The following is a 21,144-nucleotide window of genomic DNA, read 5'->3' as shown; positions in this document are numbered from 1 at the left end:
GGTCAGTTTAGGATGTGTAGGTGGTGGAGGGGGGGGGGGGGGGAAATGAGACCCCGAGTACCCCTAGCCCAGTATATCATATTACAATATGCTAATGTATTCAACTAAATGACTTTATGGCACTCTGAGTCTGGGTAGCTAAGCCAAGGCTTAGGTGAGGAGTCAGTGCCCAAGGTATGTAAGGTTAGAATAAGCTAGAATAAAATATACTATCTTGTCACTATCCTTGCTTCATTTACATTTTCTTTCCAAAATTTTTGGTGATTTTAACTGGATACTAATGAACTTTCAGTAATTCTACAGAGGAGCTCTAAACACATATCGTTCATTAGTCAAATTTTACTGAAGAATATACAGTGTATATAATGCAGTGTAGGAGAGTCAATCTGTCAAATTTACTGAGGTAATATGAGAAATTTACCATCTTTTATTCATGTTTTTACACTCATTCCCCATGGGCTGGTACTCAACACAGCATACCATGGAGCTTTCCTGTACAATTACCCTACTTTTGACTGAATATAGGTATGTCATGACTTTTGCATTCCCAGCCTTTGTGAAAAGGTGCATTAAGCTACACTAAGTTTTTGGTGTTCCATAACTGCCTGGTATGCAACAATAATAATAGTTAGAAATGCATAAAATATAGATTATACAGTTAGAATATTATATGGCTAATATTTCTGGCTGGGAATTAAAGCAATGCAATATTACCAAAAAAAAAACTGGCTGTTCATTACTGAAAACTTTAAATTAGCTATATGTAGCCTAGGCTAGTCCTCGACATTGATATTATTGTGACAATGAATGAATCTATTTAGCTACAGAACGGTTTTCATAATACCATTCTGTATCCACTACAAAACTAATGTATAACGTAACCCTGAGCTACAAAAAGTTACCCTACGTAACCCCCAACCATACAAACCCCAGACGCTCCTCTACAAATGGCCAAAACGAGCTGTAAATATTCTACTTTCTCCATTAAGCTACAGAATGTACTACAAAACACCTTTCTGTGTCTTCCACGAAACTACAGACCTAGCTAACCCACTGTAGCCTACACCTGAGCTACAAAAAAAGTTATCCTAACCCCTAAACATATGAAACCCAGACCCTCCTCTACAATAGGCTATAAAACAAGGTTCAAATACTCTATTAAGTTACAAAACTACATAACCATTTCAAAATACCTTCCTGTAGCTGCTACCAAACTTCTACGGTAACCCAGTGCTACGAAAAAAGCAACAGTACGAAACCCCAGACCCTCTTCTACAAAAAAAGACTAAAAACAAGCTTCAAATACTCTCTATTTTCTCCACTTGGCTCCGGAATTTACTACAAAAAAACCCTCCTGTATTCACTACAAAATTACAAATCTACACCCAGTTACAAAAAGAAAATAAAAAGTTACCCAACCCCCCAACCATACGAACCCCAGACAGACCCACCTCCTCCTCTACGAAAGGCTAAAAGACTCTTTTATAATTACAGAATGCACTTCGAAATACCTTTCTGTATCCGCCACGAAACTACTACAGCTACAGCTTCCGACCTCTGTCTCCTGCCAGCACCAGCAGCCTTCTCTCCACATAGAATTGAAATGGAACCCCTTCTCTGTAACCACTTGACAGCTCTACTAAAGAAGCTGTCAGTGTCCTTGACTATTTACGTTGGGCGTTTTCCACCTTCAGGAATTAGCTACAACTTTTAGATAATGAGTCTCTGGTATCTTCGTTAATTTTTCAGTACGCATATTAAAACTAATTAAATTTATATTAAACCTTATCAGATTAGTATAATTTTGCTTTGTTAAAAATTACATTGTCATTTTATTAAAGTTTTACGTTATGACACTTTATAACTCCTGAGATTGGGCGACAATTGTATAAAGAGTCACTGGTATCCTAATCAATTTTGTAGTACGTATAGTAAACCTCATCAAATTTCTATAATTTTGCGTTATTTGAAATGACATTACCCTTGTTATTTATTTTTTTACTTTGGCCACTTGACAAATCCTGTGGCTAGGCGACACTTTTACATAGAAAGTATCTGATTTTACTAATTTTGCAATATCCACATCAAAACTCATCAATTTCCGATAAATTTGCTTTGATACAAATGTATCCTCATTATTTTGTATGTATGGAGTATCTGATTCTAGTAGGCTTATTGCGATAAAGTTACATTAACACTCATTAAATTTCAATAACTTTGAGAGAATTAATAAGAATGTATTATTGTCTATTTACGTTGGTACTTTACATCCTATGGGATTAGAAGACACTCCTCTTACACCATATTTACATTTAAACTCCCAGCTCTAGATAGACTGAAGTTACTGAAAATAAGTTGTCGACAGATTTAAATTAGTTGTAAGGAGTCTTTGTTTAGAAACTTTATTTTGCAATATTTACTTATAGAATCATGATTTTATTTATGAATTTGTTTTAATAATAAATTTATCGATCATCAGTATCGTCTGTTTACGTTAGTCACATACCTCGGGAATGGATGGACACTTTTTGTCAGGAGTCTCCAATTTCAGTTTTATCATGCAATATTTACACTAAAGCTTACTAATTTTCGATAAACTTGGTTTATTGAATAATATATCATCCTTGTTATTATATCTCCAGTTAATAAACAGCTATAGAAAGTTAATAAATAAAGGAGTTTCCACAAATTCGAGCTATTGTTAACGACATGGTTTTAAGACGTAATATAACTAATATTATAAATGCTTTTACTATTAAAGTTAAGAAAGAAATGTAAACAAAACATAGACAGCGTACTCTATGTCCAATTAAAATCATTCAAGTTTTCCTGAACATAGACTCCCTACTTTGGTTACGTCTCTTATTCTGTGGCGCTGAACTTAAAAGATGATAACGAAAGGACATACCTTTCGCATTTGACAACATAGAGATCACAAATATTAAAAGAAGAAGAAAAAAGAAGTGGGTGAGTCATAGAAAATGATGTCGCCAATGGTGTCGAATTTCAGAGCGCCGTGCAACATAACCCCCAGCTGTTGAAGCCTTCTTAAAGCTGTTCTCGCTAGGGAATTAGCGCCATATTAAAGTATTCAAAACCAACGTGGTTCAGTACGAGTGAGGGAGAGCACCATAATTGAATATTTGCAACAGTTATGATTCACTATATTAAAGGAGGGCACCATATTATGGTTCACTGCGAGTGAGGGAAAGCACCATAATTAGATATTTGGAACGGTTATGATCCAATATGAGTGAAGGAGGGCACCATATTGAAGTATACTTATACAGCTATTATGGTTCACTACGAGTGGGAGTAAGCTCCATATTAAAGCATTCATACAACGATAATTTTTACTGCGAGTTAGGGAAAGCACCTTAATTACATATACAGCGATTATGACTCTATATGAGAGAGGAAAAGCAATAGAATTAATTATTCTAAAGACTATACGGTTTGCTAAGAGGAACTCTCGCCTTCAAAACTATAAAAAATGAGGATATAATCTTGTGTAAAATGCCAAATAATTCACGCCCACGCCGCTCGAACAGGACTAGGTATATAGCCTATACACAAGAAAATTTAAAATGCAACAATTCACGAGCTGCACATCGCATAAGTAGGACTAGTAATCACGGAAATATTCAACGCCTCATCAAATGAAACCCGATGCTCGCAGTCGGTTATAATGAGGGCGCCTTTTCAGATGCTCCATCTTGCAAATTAGACAGTAATGAGGAACATTAGTGGGAGATCACGTATAGCGATAGAATGCAATTCAGGCTTGTTTTATTTGTTGGATTATTATTTACAGTTTCCCAATGCGCATACATACATACACATCTAATAAAAGGAGCCCATAAAAACGCCAAAATATAGAGAGAAAATACTATATATTTCAGAGACTGATGTCTCTCTCTTCAGGTAGAGAGAAACGGCAGTTTCTGAAATATAGTAGTACTTTCCCTCTATATTTTGGCCTTTTTTATGGGCTCCTTTTATTAGATGGAATTGGGTTTTAACAGAACAGTTTTACCAGTCATTTATATACATACAAAGTACATGTCTGTGTATATATATATATATATATATATATATATATATATATATATATATATATATGTGTGTGTGTGTGTGTGTGTGTGTTTAGTCTATATATAATATATATATATATATATATATATATATATATATATATATATATATATAGAGAGAGAGAGAGAGAGAGAGAGAGAGAGATGAGGAGAGGAGGGAGAAGGATAGAGAGAAGAGAGAGAGACGAGAGAGAGAGAGAGAGAGAGAGAGAGACGAGAGAGAGGAGAGAGAGAATCTACTGGACACTTTTTATGAGTTACTTATATGCAATTGTATTAACAACAATACCATCTTAACTTCTCTAACTTTTCACACATTTTGGATCTAAAGTTTTGTAGTGATAAGCGTATCCATAAAGCGCGATGATTTCGAGAAATCAAGATGATATTATGGCAATTATAACTATACGCATTTATTGATTTTGAATTCAATGTTCCCTGAAAATAACATATATACACTCGAAGGGAAAACAGTTGACTTAGATCACTCTGCTATCAAGAGAGTTCTATAAGTTTTCACTGACTTTTCTGTGCACATTTCAGTCGAATTTAGATTCTGCAATATATGTGCACATACAAAAATTCACATGTGGGCGAGTTACAAAAGTATATATATATATATATATATATATATATATATATATATATATATATATATATATTGCTTAAAAATCACAAGAGATGCACGTGACTTCATTAAATATGCGAATACCAATGGAAAATGATAAGCAGAAATCCAAGCGCTGTATTTCATTCATTCCTTGACAATGTCTTAGTAAAAGCGAATGCGCTTGGATTTCTGCCTATCATTTTCCTGTGGTATTTGCTTGGTGTATATATTATATATATATATATATATTCTAATAATATATGTTATATATATATCCTATATTTTTATATTACCATATATATCTATATATATCTATATCTTTATAAATATTTATTTATTATTTATGTGTTATATATATATTACTATTATATATATATATAATATCTATATATATATAATATATAATATATAGACAATATATATATATATAGATATAGATATATATATATATATTTTATAATAGATATATGGTGTGATATAGAGATATATATATTAATATATACATAATATATATATTATATATATACTAGATATATATATATATATACTAATATTAATATATATTATATATACAGTGTGTATGTGTGTGTATGTTGCCAACTTTACCACAGGGATAATTATAAACACTGATTTTTAATCCTAACTGGTTTCATCTTTATATCTATAGGCCATTAACAGAGGACTGGCACAATATATACAGTGGTAGAAATATACAAATATGCAGCATACATCATAGAGAGACAGCACAAACAAGCACCCACACTAACACACACCGTTGGGAACCAAACATTCACACTTGACAGGTGGGAGGAGGCATAGAGAGAGCTGCACTCTCATTAGGCATTAGCACCTGCAGCCAATTACTCTTTTGACAAATCAGTTTATCTTCATAGTTGAAATCTATACATTCTACATATTTCTCCCGAAATCAGTGGATCGAGCTCGTATAGATGCCTCGACTGAGGTTCGTGTTCCTACAAAAGCGTTCTTTTTTAAAATTATTATTATTATTATTATTATTATTATTATTATTATTATTATTATTATTATTATTATTATTATTATTATTATTATTATTATTATTATTATTAATTATTAATTATTATTTTATTATTTATTTATTATTATTAATTACAGGTTTTATTGAAAAGAATGGCTATTTCAACCGCCTTAATTTTGTAGTCTATTCTTCTTATTACAGACTTTTCTTCTGTTACTCAATTTGGCAAATACCACGGTTTTTTACATGTAAAAAACCGTGGTATTTTCCAAATTTAATGTATTGCACAAACACGGTACAAACTGGATTTAAAGCCTATATAATAGACAGAAGATTCTATTCTCTCTCTCTCTCTCTCTCTCTCTCTCTCTCTCTCTCTCTCTCTCTCTCTCTCTCTCTCTCTCTCTCTCTCTCTCTCTCTCTCCTACCTTCTTGCTACGTTTCATCCTTAAACCTAGAAGGACATCGTCAGGCAGGTGTTGTGAAGTAGGTTGCACAGCGTGGGTTATCATTAGCGACGAATTCTGATTTGATATCTGGCTCAGCTGCTGCTGGCGGATGCTTCAAGATATCAGATTCTGAATGGTCGGAGGAGATCGTTGCATGTCGTCACTATCTGCCGAATTGTCATTGGCTAGTTTGTGTGGCGTTATGCCTGCATGGTGTAGTCTGGCGTTTCTTGATCAGGAGTGTCTTGTTCGGTGGTCGTATGTAGTATTATTTGGTAATACCATGTCGTCTTGGTTTAGACTTCTCCGTACACTGTAGTAAGGAGTAGGAAGACTTCTTGAGCATAGTATTCAAAGAGGGCTTCTTGTCAAGGATGAGGATGGCATGGCTTCCAGCAAGCATATAGTCATCTTGGGGCACTGCCGATGATAGTGGTGTTATATATAATTCCTGTCTCACTTTTGCCACCTTTTACTCTCTGGTTTTCTCATTATATTCTCTACGTTTTTTAAAAGTATTTATCTTACTAATTTCCTTTGAGTTTATTTGCTGTGTATAGGTACCATATTCTCCCAAGAATTTGCTTTTTCTTTAATTCTTTATTGAACAGCCTTTTATTTCTGTTCATAGTTGGTCTTCTATTTTCTTTCTATTATGAGCCCTACTCACTTATGAGGTTTGATATTATATTATATTATTATATATAAACCCCAGCCCTGATTGTTTCCCCTTCTGTTCTTTATATGGCGCGTTTCTTGTTTTGACGTACCATCCTTTTATTGAATTCATTATCCTTCGCAGTATCATATTTTCCTTAGTTTAAAGGATTTTCCAAAGATATTTACCCTTTCCTGTGCTGGTTACTGAAAAAGTGTTTCACCTTTCTCTTGTCTGTCACGGAGGAGCTCTGATTTCATAGCTGTTTACAAGAAGAAGACCGCTATAAACACGAAGGGAATTGTTTATTAGAGAAAGTGTTTTATCATAGTTATAAAATTATCTTAAAAATAAATTGTGACATACCCAAATAAAATAAATGTAATTTAAATATATATTATAGTATTAATAGATTATTTGTGAAGGATTTCGTGTATTACACATGCAAAACATGTCGATGTTCTAAAGGGAGACGAAGTGAACGCTACTGACAACACGTCAAAGCCATCAGAACAACATAGACTTTTGATTTCAGTAGGGTTTTCTGGTCCGTCATCTGCCGCGAATAATAACACTTAATCATGGGCTTCCTTCGCTGTCCGTCTTCATAATGGGCATACACCTCCATTTTCAGTACGTCGTGTGCGAAATATAAGCAGGTAAAGTAAAATAAAGGAAGAAAAAAATGTTCTGTTTGGGAGGAAGCTTTCCCTGGCTTCGTCAGCATTTGACCCAATGAAATAACAGCGTAGGGGTCATGACCTGTCTGTGATTACTATTGCTGTTTTCATTATCATATAATGCTGTTTTTCATTGAAATATAAACGTAAACTCTGACGTAGCACTTCGTACGTAGCTGAACATAGAAGTGAAAGTTGATGGGTAGAATGCTGAGTGAGGGGTCACGACTTACTAGGTAGTATTTGAGGCTATTTGAGGCTCATTCCCACCCCAATCCGTGTTAGAGTATGTCTTCAGAGGTTAGGTTAGGTTAAAATAAGCCTGGTTATATAATATCTCTGAAACTACCTCCGATTGGAAGCTTAGTCCCGTTTCTGATGTTCAGTGATAGACTGGGGTCGGGGGTGGGTATCAACCAGGTCAGGACACATTACCCTAAATCGTGTTAGGAAGGTATTGTCTGGTTTGGTCAGGACATGGCATCGTTCTGTCTTGATTTGAGATGGGTAAGTGCATGAAGATGCCCCGGTATGTGCTAATTTTTTAATTCAAGTTCTGTACTGTACTTGCTCAGGGGCATTGCCATCACAGGTCACTTGCTATACAGAAGTATGTGAAGGGAAATCTGTATAATAATTTAATTTACCAACTTTAATTTTAGGTGCAATGTAGCTCCTTGTTTGTTGGTGGCCATTGAGGGCTATGTCAGCAGTATTTTGTTTGTTACTTAGTTTTGAAAATATTTTTTTGTATACTTTTCTCCTTATAATTAAATTTTTTTTCACAGGGAACCATGAGAGGTGAAAGTTTACTGCAGTGGTGGCCTCGTCTCCTGTCATCTACTGGTTACAGCAGAGTTCATACCTCAGAGCACTGCAGGCAGAATACACAAACTTGTGTTCAGCAGGTTTGTAATTGTAGTGATTTTAATATTATATTAGTTTTTCTATTGGATATGTATGTTCTTTGCCCTTCCCTTGCATATTAAGTACATCTATTGTCAAGGCCACTTATGACTTTATATAGTGTTCAAGGTTTTTTAATGTGCTTTGCTGTCACTGTTGCCAGACTCAGATTTGTGTCTGAAAGTAGGCCTTAAAATAGACAAAACCATTCCTTGGGTTGAGTCACAATCTCCTCAAGCCTTCTTTGCTATTTTCCACACTGCTTCCAAAGCATGCAAAGTTAAGAATCATTGTTATTTTGAATGTTCATTGCAATGATTCCCAAGGTTTTAGTCGTTAGAAAAGCTGACTATCACTGTCATTGTAACTTATGGGTGTTCCAAAACTGAAATGTCATGAAAAGTGAATTTTTAGTTTACAGTATTTAGTGATAGTGTTTAATGTTTAAATAAACATATCCAAAAGTATTATAACTAAATAGTTGTATATATATGGCTTTGTAACACTGCTTATATCATTTACTTTGGCTTGGTCTGTAGAAACAAGAATGCATTCCATCTCTGAGAGTAAGAAGACTACCTAGCAGCATACTTAAGTAGGGAGGACTACTGTATATGCTTGTTTTGCATCTTGGACATTTTATTGGTCTTTAGTGAGATAGCAAGATGGCTTGGCATTAGGAGACCAGTTGGCAGTGTTTGGAGATGAATTGGCTGAAGGTGATGGCATTAGTGATCACCCATCACATAGTAGCAGAGATATGGACTAAATCTATAGGTTAAAACATCTTTTCCATATGATGTTCAAAAAGATATTTTCCAACTCCTGGCAACTTTTGAGGGAAGCCAGGATGCATATGCTGTATATCTGATTGCATGTACTTTTTTGTATATTTGTATAGGAGTAATTTGCTCTTTTAAATAAACATGTCACAGAAGTCTTTTAATTTCTTTGTATTACAGATTTTTATAACTGCATTTTATTTTACAGAGGGAAAATGAACTGTCAGGACCAGAAGAAAGTTCCAAAACTAGTAAGTAGAGGTTTTAGTGAAATACATTTCAAGAAAATATAGTTTCATGGATAGCTTTTAAGATATACTCCATAGGTTATGTGTTTGTTTAATGGTTTAAGTATGATGTAGGTATTCCCTTCTTTCTCAAACAGTACTTTCTCAAACAGATATTACTCATTCGAAAAGTGTCATTAAAGTGAAAAAGTGAAAGCATGTTTATTTCTTTATTGATGTAGTGATATGCTATTGTCCCCATCAGATTATGGAGAGCGACACGTGCTTGTGTTCCTGTTGTTCTTGGGATTTGCTGAGGTGTATGCAATGCGAGTTAATTTATCAGTTGCAATTGTAGCAATGGTAATGAAACAGTCTTCTAGTCATGAATCAGCACAGCAAGTTGAAGATACTTGTCCTGAACCAGCTTCACAGGAGTCGAGATCATCAGTATCTGTAAATGTAAGTGTTTAGCCGTGCAATATTATACTAGTGTTGTGGGGGAATGTCGCTTACTCTTCTTCTATGAACTCAAGGTTATGAGTCAAGGGAACATTGTGGGTTGCAGTCAGTGCCTAATATGATTTATTGACTAAATGTGAATATTCAGTAGGTAATTGAACATTCAGTAGGGAAATTACTCTGCCTGTCTGTTATTCTGCTGGTATAGCCAAGCTGTACTTACATGCTTCACAGTCTTCATAGATTTCATTGCCATTATTTGAAAACAGTCCTTGGGATCCCTCAGTATCGCTGAGTGACATATTGACTCCATTTATACATAAAGTTATAAAAAAACTCTAGGGTAGGCCTTCTTGAAAAATTAGACGGCACTAGCATTCCAAATTAAGAATTTACAAATTATCAGGTCATCAATACTACATGGTTTTGAGACCTGGACACTGACTAAAACGTCAAGAACAGAGACTGCTGGTTTTTTAAAATGACATTTTACGTAAGTTCCCAGTTACGGGATAAATAAAGGTGGTTGGAGAAGAAGGCACAACAATGAGATTAGAGATTTAACCAGACATCCACTAATAACTGGCTATGTAAGAACGTAGAGGATAGGTTGGGCTGGACATGTGGTTAGAATGGAAGAGGGCAGAATGCCTAAGGTGGTTATGGAAGGGTCAGTAGAAGGGAGAGGACTGGTGGGGAGACCGAGTATGAGATGGAAAGATAATGTGTTCAGAGATCTAAGAGAATTGGGAGTGGAGGATCCTGAGAATAACCGGAGAGATGCAACACTCAACAGGGTAACATGGAGAGGTCTGGTGCAAGCAGCCATGGGCCACCAAGAGGCCTGAGAGCCACCGGAGTGAGTGAGTGAGTAGCATTCCAAAGAAAATATAATCTGAAAAAATCAAGGAAGGAAGAGGTCAGAGTTGGAAGACTTCCTACATCAGTCTTGGAGAGTGTGATCAGTTGTGTATCATTGCTAAATAGATGATTTGAAAGAAAATGCTTAGATCAAAGTCTCTGGAGGCAAAGTCAGAGAGGGCTATGGAACTTGTAAGAAGTGGAGGTGCTCAGAGGAAAGACTTGTTAGGCAGTAATGTGTCATAAAGCTTTGTTCGCTCTTGTGCCATATAGGTAACACATCTGAAGTTCCTCTGGGCTTCTTGGTCTTGGTTCTCCATTAAACAGACTGAAAAGCCTTTATTTAAAAGATATTAGTAAGATGCTGGTGATTTATATTTTTGTTGTTGTCTCTGTGCATCATTCTCATTTTGATATATTTCTTGTTTTCATGATGAATATTTACAAAAGAGTGCATGGAAATTATAAATGTTAGGTGTAAGTACAAACCCTTAGATAAAGAAAAATGCATTGTATGCTTTTTTTTTCATAAAATTATATTGATGGAGCTCCTGTAATTCCACCCTCATATTCTTTAGGCAAATTCTGATCACAGAAACAAACAAGCAAATTAACAGAAACAGAGAGATTATAACAAAAAGCCACAGAGATAGTTAGAGGACATCTGTAAACCTGGCTGTCTTATTCCATGCCACATAATATATGTACTGGTTTAGAGGTGGTATAGTGTTCATATATTCTTTAATATCTATTTATTCAACTTAATATCTATTTATTCAAGTATGTGGTTCTTTGTCATTTTGTTTTTTGTAGCAGGGAAATTATTGTATATGTCTGAATGCTGGCTGTCAGCTAGCATGAAAATCTTCTGTGCGGTATATCTTTCTTTGTAGTGTTGATTTATATTTTTTTCTCAGAGTGGCGAGTTCGACTGGGACGAAAAAACTCAGGGAATGATTCTTGGTTGCTTTTTCTACGGTTATATGTTGACCAATTACATAGGAGGAAGGTTAGCAGAAAGGTTCGGTGGGCGATTAGTCTACGGGCTTGGAGTTACCCTAACTGGAATTCTTACTGTGCTCTCCCCATTAGCTGCTAAACACTCCACTGGTGCTTTTATGGTCATTAGAGTATTGGAAGGAATGACAGAGGTATGATATTACAGTACTATACATACATATAATTCATGGATGTATTTACTGCTGATGTGTGTAATATGTCAGTAGTATCATTCTGCTACTTCTCAGGGCAAGACACCTGAATGAAGATACAAAGCAGTGATGTTTAGCTTAGTAGATAGTAGGACTTGAAAATTTTTCAGAAACTTTGCTTGAACTAAGTGAATAAGGTTTCCTGCATTCTCACTCATTTCTTTTTTAACTGAATCTAGTTTATACCTCAAAGATTTTCATAATTTGGTAAAATGGTAAGGAACTCTTACTATTCAGGAAGTAAACGTACATGTTAACTTAATGATTTGTGTATATTTGCACCAGAGTCATTAATAAATTTAAGTGCTGGTCTTTTTACTGCAAGGGGTGTGTTGCTATGTTTTAAAAATGTAATGAATGATACAGTATTTAAGTAATCTTTTGTAAGCATGTTTCCTCACAGGCCTACCAAAATTAAAGTCCTTTGCATGTACAGTTTCTGAATAAGTCATAGAAATAGTAAATTGCAAAACGTTGTTTTACAGACTTCTTCAGAACTAAGGAAAATATTATTTTGATATTTTTGCTGAATAATCATTGTAGCATAGCAAACACTGATACTAAGTACATCTTTAATTTTAATCTTATATATTCTTTAAACAAAATTATGTGTAATATATTTTATGAAAAGCAATTTCATGAAATCTGAATCCTTGAGAGGTCCAGAGGTCTGAAGTTATATTATTTGTTATTTTGTTCATGCAACTTACCTGACAGATATATATATAGCTGTATTTTCTGAAGTCCGACAGAATTTCAAAACTCGCGGCACACGCAGTGGGCGGCCAGGTGGTAGTACCCATTCCTGCCGCTGGGAGGCGGATATCAGGAACCATTCCCATTTTCTCTTCATATTTTTTCTGTCGCCGGTGCTGTAAACAACTGTTTGCAGTACCTCCGCCTAGGATTTTTGGATTTACTCGTATTTAAGTATCTGGATTGTCTTTTGGTTATTGATTCTGGATTGTTGGATTGGCATACGCAATAGTGGACTGTTTTTTAATTTTGGATTGGCTTTTCTGTAAACGTGATGTCTGGATCAAGTGCAGTGAGTTTCAGAGTGTGTGTGAAGAGTGATTGTAAGGTGAGGCTACCTAAATCATCGGTAGATCCCCACACAGTATGTATGGGGTGTAGGGGGCATGTATGTTTGTTGGATGATCGGTGCAATGAAAGGATTGACCGATGATGGATGGAAGGTGTATGATTCCTATCGGCGTAAATAAATTGGAACGCGATAGGATCAGGAGGTCTTCCTCCAGGAGCGGTTCTACTAAAGGTAAGGGAACTAACATTTCACCTGCTTTAACACTGTAGAATTTGTATCTCCTAAACCTGTGATGTTGCCTTCGGGCCCTGATTCTGTGTCTGGAGAAGGTAATGCCCTTTCTCTGATTTTGGAGTCGTTGCGTACTCTTGAATCAAAAGTGTTGGCCTTAGAAACTGGCTCTGTGAAAGTGTGTGATCGTGCCCCTAGTGTTGTGGAGGGGGCGTCAGATCGGCCCCATAATGCCTCTAGGCCTAGACCGCTATCGGACTCCCAGGACTCAGGGAGTGGATATGTCGAAAGCCGCAAGAGGGTTACGGGGGCTCCCCACCGATCTGGCGTTCCTTCGGCAGACCATGTTGCAAGTTCCCAGGCTGCCAAGGAGCGTGCACGGGCGTGTATCCTTAAGGACTGTTTTTCGTCCTCCGAGGCGTCCTCTGAAAAGGACTTTTCGTTGTGAGGACGCTTCACGTCCTATATCTCCAGTTTCTTTGCGCTCTTCTCTGGATGCGTATGACGCCTTTCTGCCTCAGAAGAGAGGTAAGATGTCATCCGGTGATGACGCTGAGATGCGCTATGGTTGCGCTTTGGAGAAGCAGGTAGCTGTACCTGTGAGAAGGAAGGAGGCGTCCCCTCGCCCCTCGTCTTCTCGCAGGCTCAGTCCTGCTCCTTCTGTTGGTTCTTCGCCTACGAAGAACATCCCTTTGTCCCTTCAGGACGAGTTATCTTCTCTGATGGCTTAGAGGACTCGCCCAGCAGCAGTCGAGCCTAAGCGGAGGAAGGACGTCAGGCTGCCTGTCAAGAGGACGAAGCAGTCTCCTTCTCCCTCTCCGCGTTCGTCTCTTTCTCCGATTGCGTCTCCTTCGGTTAATCGCCGATCTCGTTCGCCTGCTAAGAAAGCTGGTCGTCAGGACGCTTTCGTTCCCTCTCGACGTCATGGGCAGGCTGCTCGCCGAGACGCTCAAGAGGAGGCTCAGGACACTTTCCAGGACGCTTCGGAGGACGCCGAGCAGGAAGAGGACGTGCAGCAGGACGCTCGTATGGACGCTCGTAGTGACGTGTCTCCTTATAAGGAGTTCGTTAGCGTTCGGAAAGACGCTTTAGCTTCGAATTCTGTTCGCTTGTGTAAGAAGCGTAAGGACGCTTCGGTTCGAAGTAAGGCAGTCTTGGTCGTCTCTAAGGACGCTCAGCGCCGTCAAGACGCTCTGCCTCCTTCAAGCAGTAAGGTTTGTCGGAAGGACATTAGCCTAGATGAGGCTTCTGCTTCTAAGCAGCGGGGGTCTTTGATCAAGGCCAGACCCGCTGGACGTACGCCCTCTCCGGAGGGGCGGTCTCCTATTCCTCTTAGGGAAGAAGGAGAGTTGAGTAGTCCGGCGGACTCGGTGGAAGAGGAACCTTCTTCTGTTTCGTCCGTCTCGGACTACAAGGTTCTTGTGCGGCTGTTACGCTCGTCTTTCAGGGACAAGTTTCAGCCTGCAGCTCCCAGGTCTCCTCCCTCGCAGTTGTCGTCTTCCAAGTTGTGTAAGACCCCGGAGTTCGTGGAAATGAAGACTTCGCTGTCCACCAAGAGGCCTTCAAGAAACTCCAGGACTGGATGGATCAAAGGAAGGGTCAGGGCAAGTCAACTTTCGCCCTTCCTCCCTCTAGACTCAGTGGAAAAGGGGGCGTTTGGTACGAGACCAAGGGAGACGTGGGAGTGAAGATCCCTTCGTCAGCTCAAGGGGACTTCTCTAGTTTAGTAGATTCCCAGAGGCGGTCCCTTTTATCCACAGCCAAGGTGTCTTGGACTCCTACGGAGACCGATCATCACTTAAAAGGACTGCTATGGACTCTCGAAGTCTTCAACTTTTTGGACTGGTGCTTGGGAGTTCTAGATCTGCAATCTAGAAGCCCGGACTCGCTCAGTTTAGGGGAGCTGTCCAGCGTGCTCTCGTGCATGGACAAGGCCGTCAGGGATGGTTCTGAAGAGCTTGTTTCTCACTTTGGAACTGCATTCCTTAAGAAGAGAGCTCTGCTGTGTAACTTCACAGCTAGATCAGTTACACCCGCTCAGAAAGCGGAACTGCTCTTTTCACCTCTTACGAACCATCTCTTCCCCCAGACTTTGGTCAAGGACCTAGCAAGTAGCTTGCAGGAAAAAGCTACGCAGGACCTTTTAGCTCAGTCCTCGAGACGTCCAGCAGTTCCTTCCACGTCATCATTTGTTCGACCTCCTGAGAAGGTTAAACCCTTTCGTGGGGCTCCTCCCTCGAGAGCAGCTCTTCGAGGGAGAGGGCTTGCAAGAGGAAGAGCTTCCTTCAAGCCCAAGCCATCAAAATGAAGATTATGTCCTTCAGACACCAGTCGGAGCCAGACTGAAGTTTTTTGCGGGAGCATGGAGAGAGAGAGATACGGACCCTTGGTCCCTCAAGACGTGGAGCAGGGTTACAAGATTCCCTTTTTGGATCCTCCTCCTCTTTCCACGACTCCCAGAGACCTTTCTCCGTCATATCAGGGAGAGAAGAAACGGATTTTGTTCGATCTATTAGATCAAATGATCGAAAAAAGAGCGGTGGAGCAGGTCGTGGACCTGTGGTCTCCAGGATTTTACAACAGGATTTTCCTGGTACCGAAGCAGTCATCGGGTTGGCGTCCAGTCCTAGACGTAAGCAGGCTCAATCTTTTTGTAGAAAAGATCAAATTCAAGATGGAGACACCTCAGTCTGTTCTAGGAGCCTTGAGACCGGGCGACTGGATGGTGTCCTTAGACCTGCAGGATGCGTACTTTCACGTTCCAATCCACCTCCTTTCAAGAAAATACCTAAGATTCGTTTTAGGCAACAAAGTATGGCAGTTCAAAGCCCTTTGTTTCGGCTTGAGCACGGCTCCGATGGTTTTTACCGTCATCATGAAGAATGTGGCGAGGTGGCTACACTCTTTAGGGATAAGAGTTTCCCTTTACCTCGGCGATTGGCTTGTCAGAGCGTCGTCGAAGGAGAAATGTCTGAAGGACCTTCAGTTAACATTAGCCTTAGCGAAGTCCCTGGGACTTCTTGTCAACCTCAAAAAGTCACATCTGACCCCGACACAGTCCATCGTGTATCTGGGGATTCAGATGGATTCAGTGGCTTTTCGGGCGTTTCCGTCCCAGGAACGTCAGCGGCTAGGCTTAGAGAAAATCTCAGCCTTCTTAGGGAAAGAGACTTGCTCGGCGAGGGAATGGATGAGTCTGCTGGGCACCATTTCCTTGCTGGAAAGGTTTGTTTCCTTGGGAAGACTGCACCTCAGGCCTCTCCAGTTTTTCCTTGCGGACGAATGGAAGGCCAAGGACGATCTCAATGTGATCTTGAAGATCTCAGAGTCGGTGAAAAAGCCATCTAAGATGGTGGCTCGATCCTCAAAAGTTACAGGAGGGCTTATCCCTAAATCTTCTGAGCCCCGACCTAGTGTTGTTTTCAGACGCTTCCATTTCGGGCTGGGGAGCAACACTAGGAGGGGAAGAAGTGTCAGGCTCCTGGAGAGGGGAACAGTCAGTCTGGCACATCAATGTCAAGGAACTGGCAGCGATCTTCCTGTCGCTGCAGTTCTTCGAAGAGAAATTGACAAACAAAGTTTTACAAGTCAATTCGGACAACACCACAGCCCTCGCATATTTGAAGAATCAGGGAGGAACACACTCCCGGACGCTGTTTCACCTAGCAAAGGAGATTCTGCTGTGGGCAAAGGTGAGAAAGGTCATGATCCTGACGAGATTCATCGCAGGAGTGCAGAACGTCAGGGCGGACCTTCTCAGTCGACAGGACCAAATTCTGCCGACAGAGTGGATCTTGCATTGAGACGTGTGTCAGGAGCTTTGGAAGTTGTGGGGACGTCCTCTGGTCGACCTGTTCGTGACGTCGAGGACGAAGAGGCTTCCTCTGTATTGCTCCCCGGTCCTAGATCCAGGAGCAATCGCGGTGGATGCATTGCTCTGGAGTTGGACGGGCCTAGACCTTTATGCCTTCCCACCATTCAAGATCATGGGGGAAGTCATGAGGAAGTTTGCGGCGTCAGAAGGGACAAGGATGACCCTGATCGCCCCGATGTGTCCAGCGAGAGAATGGTTCACAGAGGTCATGTCTTTCCTTGTAGACTTTCCAAGGACGTTGCCCTGGAGGAAAGATCTACTCAAACAGCCTCACTTCGAAAGGTATCACCAAAACCTCTCCGCTCTGGGTCTGACTGCGTTCAGACTATCAAAAAGTTGGCCAGAGCGAGAGGTTTTTCGAAAACAGCTGCGAAAGCAATCGCAAATGCAAGAAGAGCCTCTACAAGAGCTGTCTACCAATCGAAGTGGGCTTCCTTCAGGGCATGGTGTAGAAAGGAGGGAGTTTCCTCTTCCACAACCTCTGTGAGCCAGATAGCTGATTTTCTACTTTTCTTAAGAAACGTGCAGAAATTGGCAGTCCCGACCATCAAGGGATACAAGAGCATGTTGTCAGCAGTTTTTAGGCACAGAGGCCTGGACCTCTCTGACAACAGGGATCTTCACGACCTCTTGAAATCGTTCGAGACTACGAGGATTCCTCAGGCAAGGCCGCCTTCATGGAACCTTGACGTGGTTCTTAGACTATTGATGTCAAGTCCGTTTGAACCGCTTCACACAGCGTCTCTTCGGAACTTAACAACGAAGGCTCTTTTCCTAACTTTTCTGGCGACGGCGAAGAGAGTTAGCGAAATCCAAGCTTTTAGTAGCCTAGTGGGCTTCAAAGGAGACAACGCTGTCTGCTCTTTGAGTCCAACTTTCTTGGCTAAAAATGAGAACCCGTCTAACCCTTGACCAAAAAGCTTCGAGATTAAGGGTATGTCGAGTCTGGTGGGCCAAGAACCAGAGAGAGTCCTGTGCCCTGTTAGGGCTCTCAAGTTCTATGTTCATAGAACGAAGGAGGTACGAGGTCCCTCAGGTAATCTCTGGTGCTCTGTGAAGAGACCGGAATTACCTTTGTCAAAGAATGCTGTGGCTTTCTTTCTGAGGGACGTCATTAAAAAGGCTCATTCATCTTGCCAGAAGACTGATTTGAGCCTCTTGCGAGTGAAAGCTCACGAGGTCAGAGCTGTCGCTACCTCTCTTGCCTTCCAAAAGAATATGTCAATCAAGGACATCCTTGATGGCACCTTTTGGAGGAGCAATTCTGTATTCGCCTCACATTACTTAAGAGATGTGAGAACGATTTACGAGGACTGTAGTTCTCTTGGACCATACGTTTCTGCAGACAGTCTTGGGGGCTGGAGGTAGCTCTTTCCCTATCCCTTAGGTGTTAGGTTAGTTTTAATATGTTTTGTGTTTTTGGTTGTTGGTGAGACCTTGTGTGAAGATCTCCCATTCTTTAGATTAACTTTCAGTGGATTTTTGGTCTAGTTGGTCAGGTGGTGGTCAGTTGCTTCATAGCCCTCTTATGTATGGCTCGATGGTCTTGTCACATTGAGGTCACACCCCTGTTGACAGAGCATCCAGAGCGCACCAGCACTACCTGTGGCTGGCAACTCTGATTGAGCAGAAGCAGGCTTAAGTGACAGTAATCACAGAGTCTGCTTTGCTAACAGGTGAGGAACCAAGATGTACATCATCTACTTAATTTAGTTTCCTACAAATCCTATTCTGTCTCTTCCCACCATCCGAAGGTGGGATTCAGCTATATATATATCTGTCAGGTAAGTTGCATGAACAAAATGTTATTGTTATAGTACAATTAAGTTTGTTCATACTTACCTGGCAGATATATATAATTAAAGTGCCCATCCTCCTCCCCTCAGGAGACAGTGGCATTGATAAAATATGAATAGAAAATGGCGGGAATGGGTACTACCACCTGGCCGCCCACTGCGTGTGCCGCGAGTTTTGAAATTCTATCGGACTTCAGAAAATACAGCTATATATATATCTGCCAGGTAAGTATGAACAAACTTAATTGTATTATAACAATAACATATTTTCTTCATTCCAGGGTGTTACTTTCCCAGCTATGAATGTGATGGTATCATTTTGGATTCCTCCTCAGGAGAGGGCCCGTTCATTGGCTCGAATATGTGGAGGTGAGACCACAGACATTTTTTTCAGTCAGTCATTATCTCAAGACTTTTCAGATGTGTAAATTATATGAATTTTATACTCTACTGTATACAGTATTCAAGGACATCTTTGTTGTAACTTTTGGGTTTTTTATTTTCAGGGTGCCAGTTCGGAACTGTTGTTACATTATCAGTTAGCGGATGGCTGTCACAGTCAATTTGGGGCTGGCCTGCTGTATTTTACGTTTCTGGAAGCCTTGCCATAGTTTGGGGATGGTTTTGGTTTAAAAATGTATATGATTCACCTGACCAACACCCAACTATATCCACAGCAGAAAAGTTGTTCATTAAGCAAGGCATTGGGGATCATAGAAATAATAAAGTAAGAATAGGATATTTTTTCCTTTTTCTTTTTGAATTTATCTCTGGTAAATGTCTTATTAGACTCACTGATTCACATTTTACACCATTTTGCTTGCTTTGATAATATTAGAGTTAATTGAAAATTCTTTCATTTGTATGAGATACTGAAATATTGTTCGTGAAGATTATGTATAAGGAGGCTATTTAAAGTTTTTGGATAGAATAGAAACCTAACCTTCCTTTCATAACTTTTGTTTTGTTTTGTTTATTCTCTTAAGCAAGATTTGCACGATTAGAATTAATTTATAGGTAACAGTTGATGTGTCTGTAAATGTAAGTTTTTAAGAGAACAACTCCAGCTTCTGTTGTGTGCTCTTTTACAATTTTAAAGTTTTCATTTAACAGTAACTGGTAGCATAGTATGTTCAGCTTTAAACTTTCTTTTTCCCAGTACCTAAAACATAATCTAACTGGGTATTTTTCCATAAGACTTTATCTCTGCGGATATGCCGTAGTATTTGGATTATGCAATGAACTTAGGGTACAAGTACATATCTACTACCATGTAGATTGAAACATCTTTAGGTACAGGCTAAATCTATAATAAAATTATTGCACAAGAAGGAGCAACAGTGGAACCTCGACATACGAAAGTCCCAACTTACGAAAAATTCAAGTTATGAAAGCAAATACGAAGATTTTTTTTGCCTCTGCATACGAAAATAATTTAGGTTACGAAAGGTTGTTACTGTAAAGTCCCAAGATTCGCCCGGACCACCGAGAACAATTTTGAAACTCGCGTGCTGCCAACTGAGTAGACTCGCCACCATCCTCCCGCTCTCCTATTGGTTCCTGTTGCTAGTCACTGCTGTAAGATCCTGCTCTCCTCTTGGTCAGCGTCTCTCCCATCGTGCATCTATGTAAAGGCGTTCTTCGGTCACTCTGTAGCAGCATCGTTATCGTAAGCACACGGAATACATTTGTTCATATACGATTTCGTTTGTTAACGAAAATTCGTGTTAGTGATTTTGCTTTGTACTTTATCGTGTTGTGTGAGAACTTAATTAGTACATAACTTAATTACGTATAGTCATGGGTCCCAAGAAAGTTGCTGAAGTTCACGGAAAGAAAAGAATACTTTCTATGGAGACAAAAATGGAGATTATCAAGAAGTATGAGGCTTGCATGCGGTTGAGTGTGATCGCTAAGGAATACGGCTGAAATCCATCGACGATAGGCACCATCCTTAAGCAGAGGAAAGCCATCAAAGCAGCTACACCTTCCAAGGGTGTGACTATTTTGTCCAACAAGAGGAGCCACGTGTATGATGAGATAGAGAGGCTGCTTCTTGTATGGATTGAGGACAAAGAAATCGCTGGCGATACGATAACCGAGACGGCAATCTGCCAGAAGGCCAGCGCTATTTTCGGCGATTTGATTGCCCAGGCCGAAGACGAAGGAGGAGAAGGGACATCGACGCCAACCCCAGACTTCAAGGCTTCTCGGGGCTGGTTTAATAAATTTCGTAAATGGACTGGCATCCATTC

The 21,144-nt window shown here is 39.7% G+C and overlaps 2 protein-coding genes across 5 annotated transcripts in view; one reads left to right on the top strand and one right to left on the bottom strand.

Moving 5' to 3' along the window:
• The window catches only part of LOC135211048 (putative neutral sphingomyelinase), a 71,527-nt gene extending 69,863 nt beyond the window's left edge, over positions 1-1,664 (bottom strand). For all 3 annotated transcript variants that reach the window (XM_064244104.1, XM_064244105.1, XM_064244106.1), the window contains exon 1: positions 1,512-1,664. The gene's annotated coding sequence lies outside the window, so the exon portion shown is untranslated. The remainder of the gene's footprint in view (positions 1-1,511) is intronic.
• Positions 1,665-7,131: 5,467 nt separating this feature from the next.
• Positions 7,132-21,144, top strand: part of LOC135211047 (putative inorganic phosphate cotransporter) — a 70,910-nt gene continuing 56,897 nt past the window's right edge. For both annotated transcript variants that reach the window (XR_010313607.1, XM_064244103.1), the window contains exons 1-7: positions 7,132-7,470; positions 8,280-8,399; positions 9,388-9,430; positions 9,672-9,868; positions 11,647-11,880; positions 19,171-19,258; positions 19,396-19,616. Coding sequence is in view for 1 of the 2 variants with exons in the window: in XM_064244103.1 (XP_064100173.1) it covers positions 8,286-8,399; positions 9,388-9,430; positions 9,672-9,868; positions 11,647-11,880; positions 19,171-19,258; positions 19,396-19,616 (897 nt within the window). In the remaining variant the exon portion in view is untranslated. The remainder of the gene's footprint in view (positions 7,471-8,279; positions 8,400-9,387; positions 9,431-9,671; positions 9,869-11,646; positions 11,881-19,170; positions 19,259-19,395; positions 19,617-21,144) is intronic.

Source organism: Macrobrachium nipponense, chromosome 4 (genome assembly GCF_015104395.2).
Source record: "Macrobrachium nipponense isolate FS-2020 chromosome 4, ASM1510439v2, whole genome shotgun sequence".
Classification (NCBI taxonomy): domain Eukaryota; kingdom Metazoa; phylum Arthropoda; class Malacostraca; order Decapoda; family Palaemonidae; genus Macrobrachium; species Macrobrachium nipponense.
This window is presented reverse-complemented; position numbering and strand designations above follow the sequence as displayed.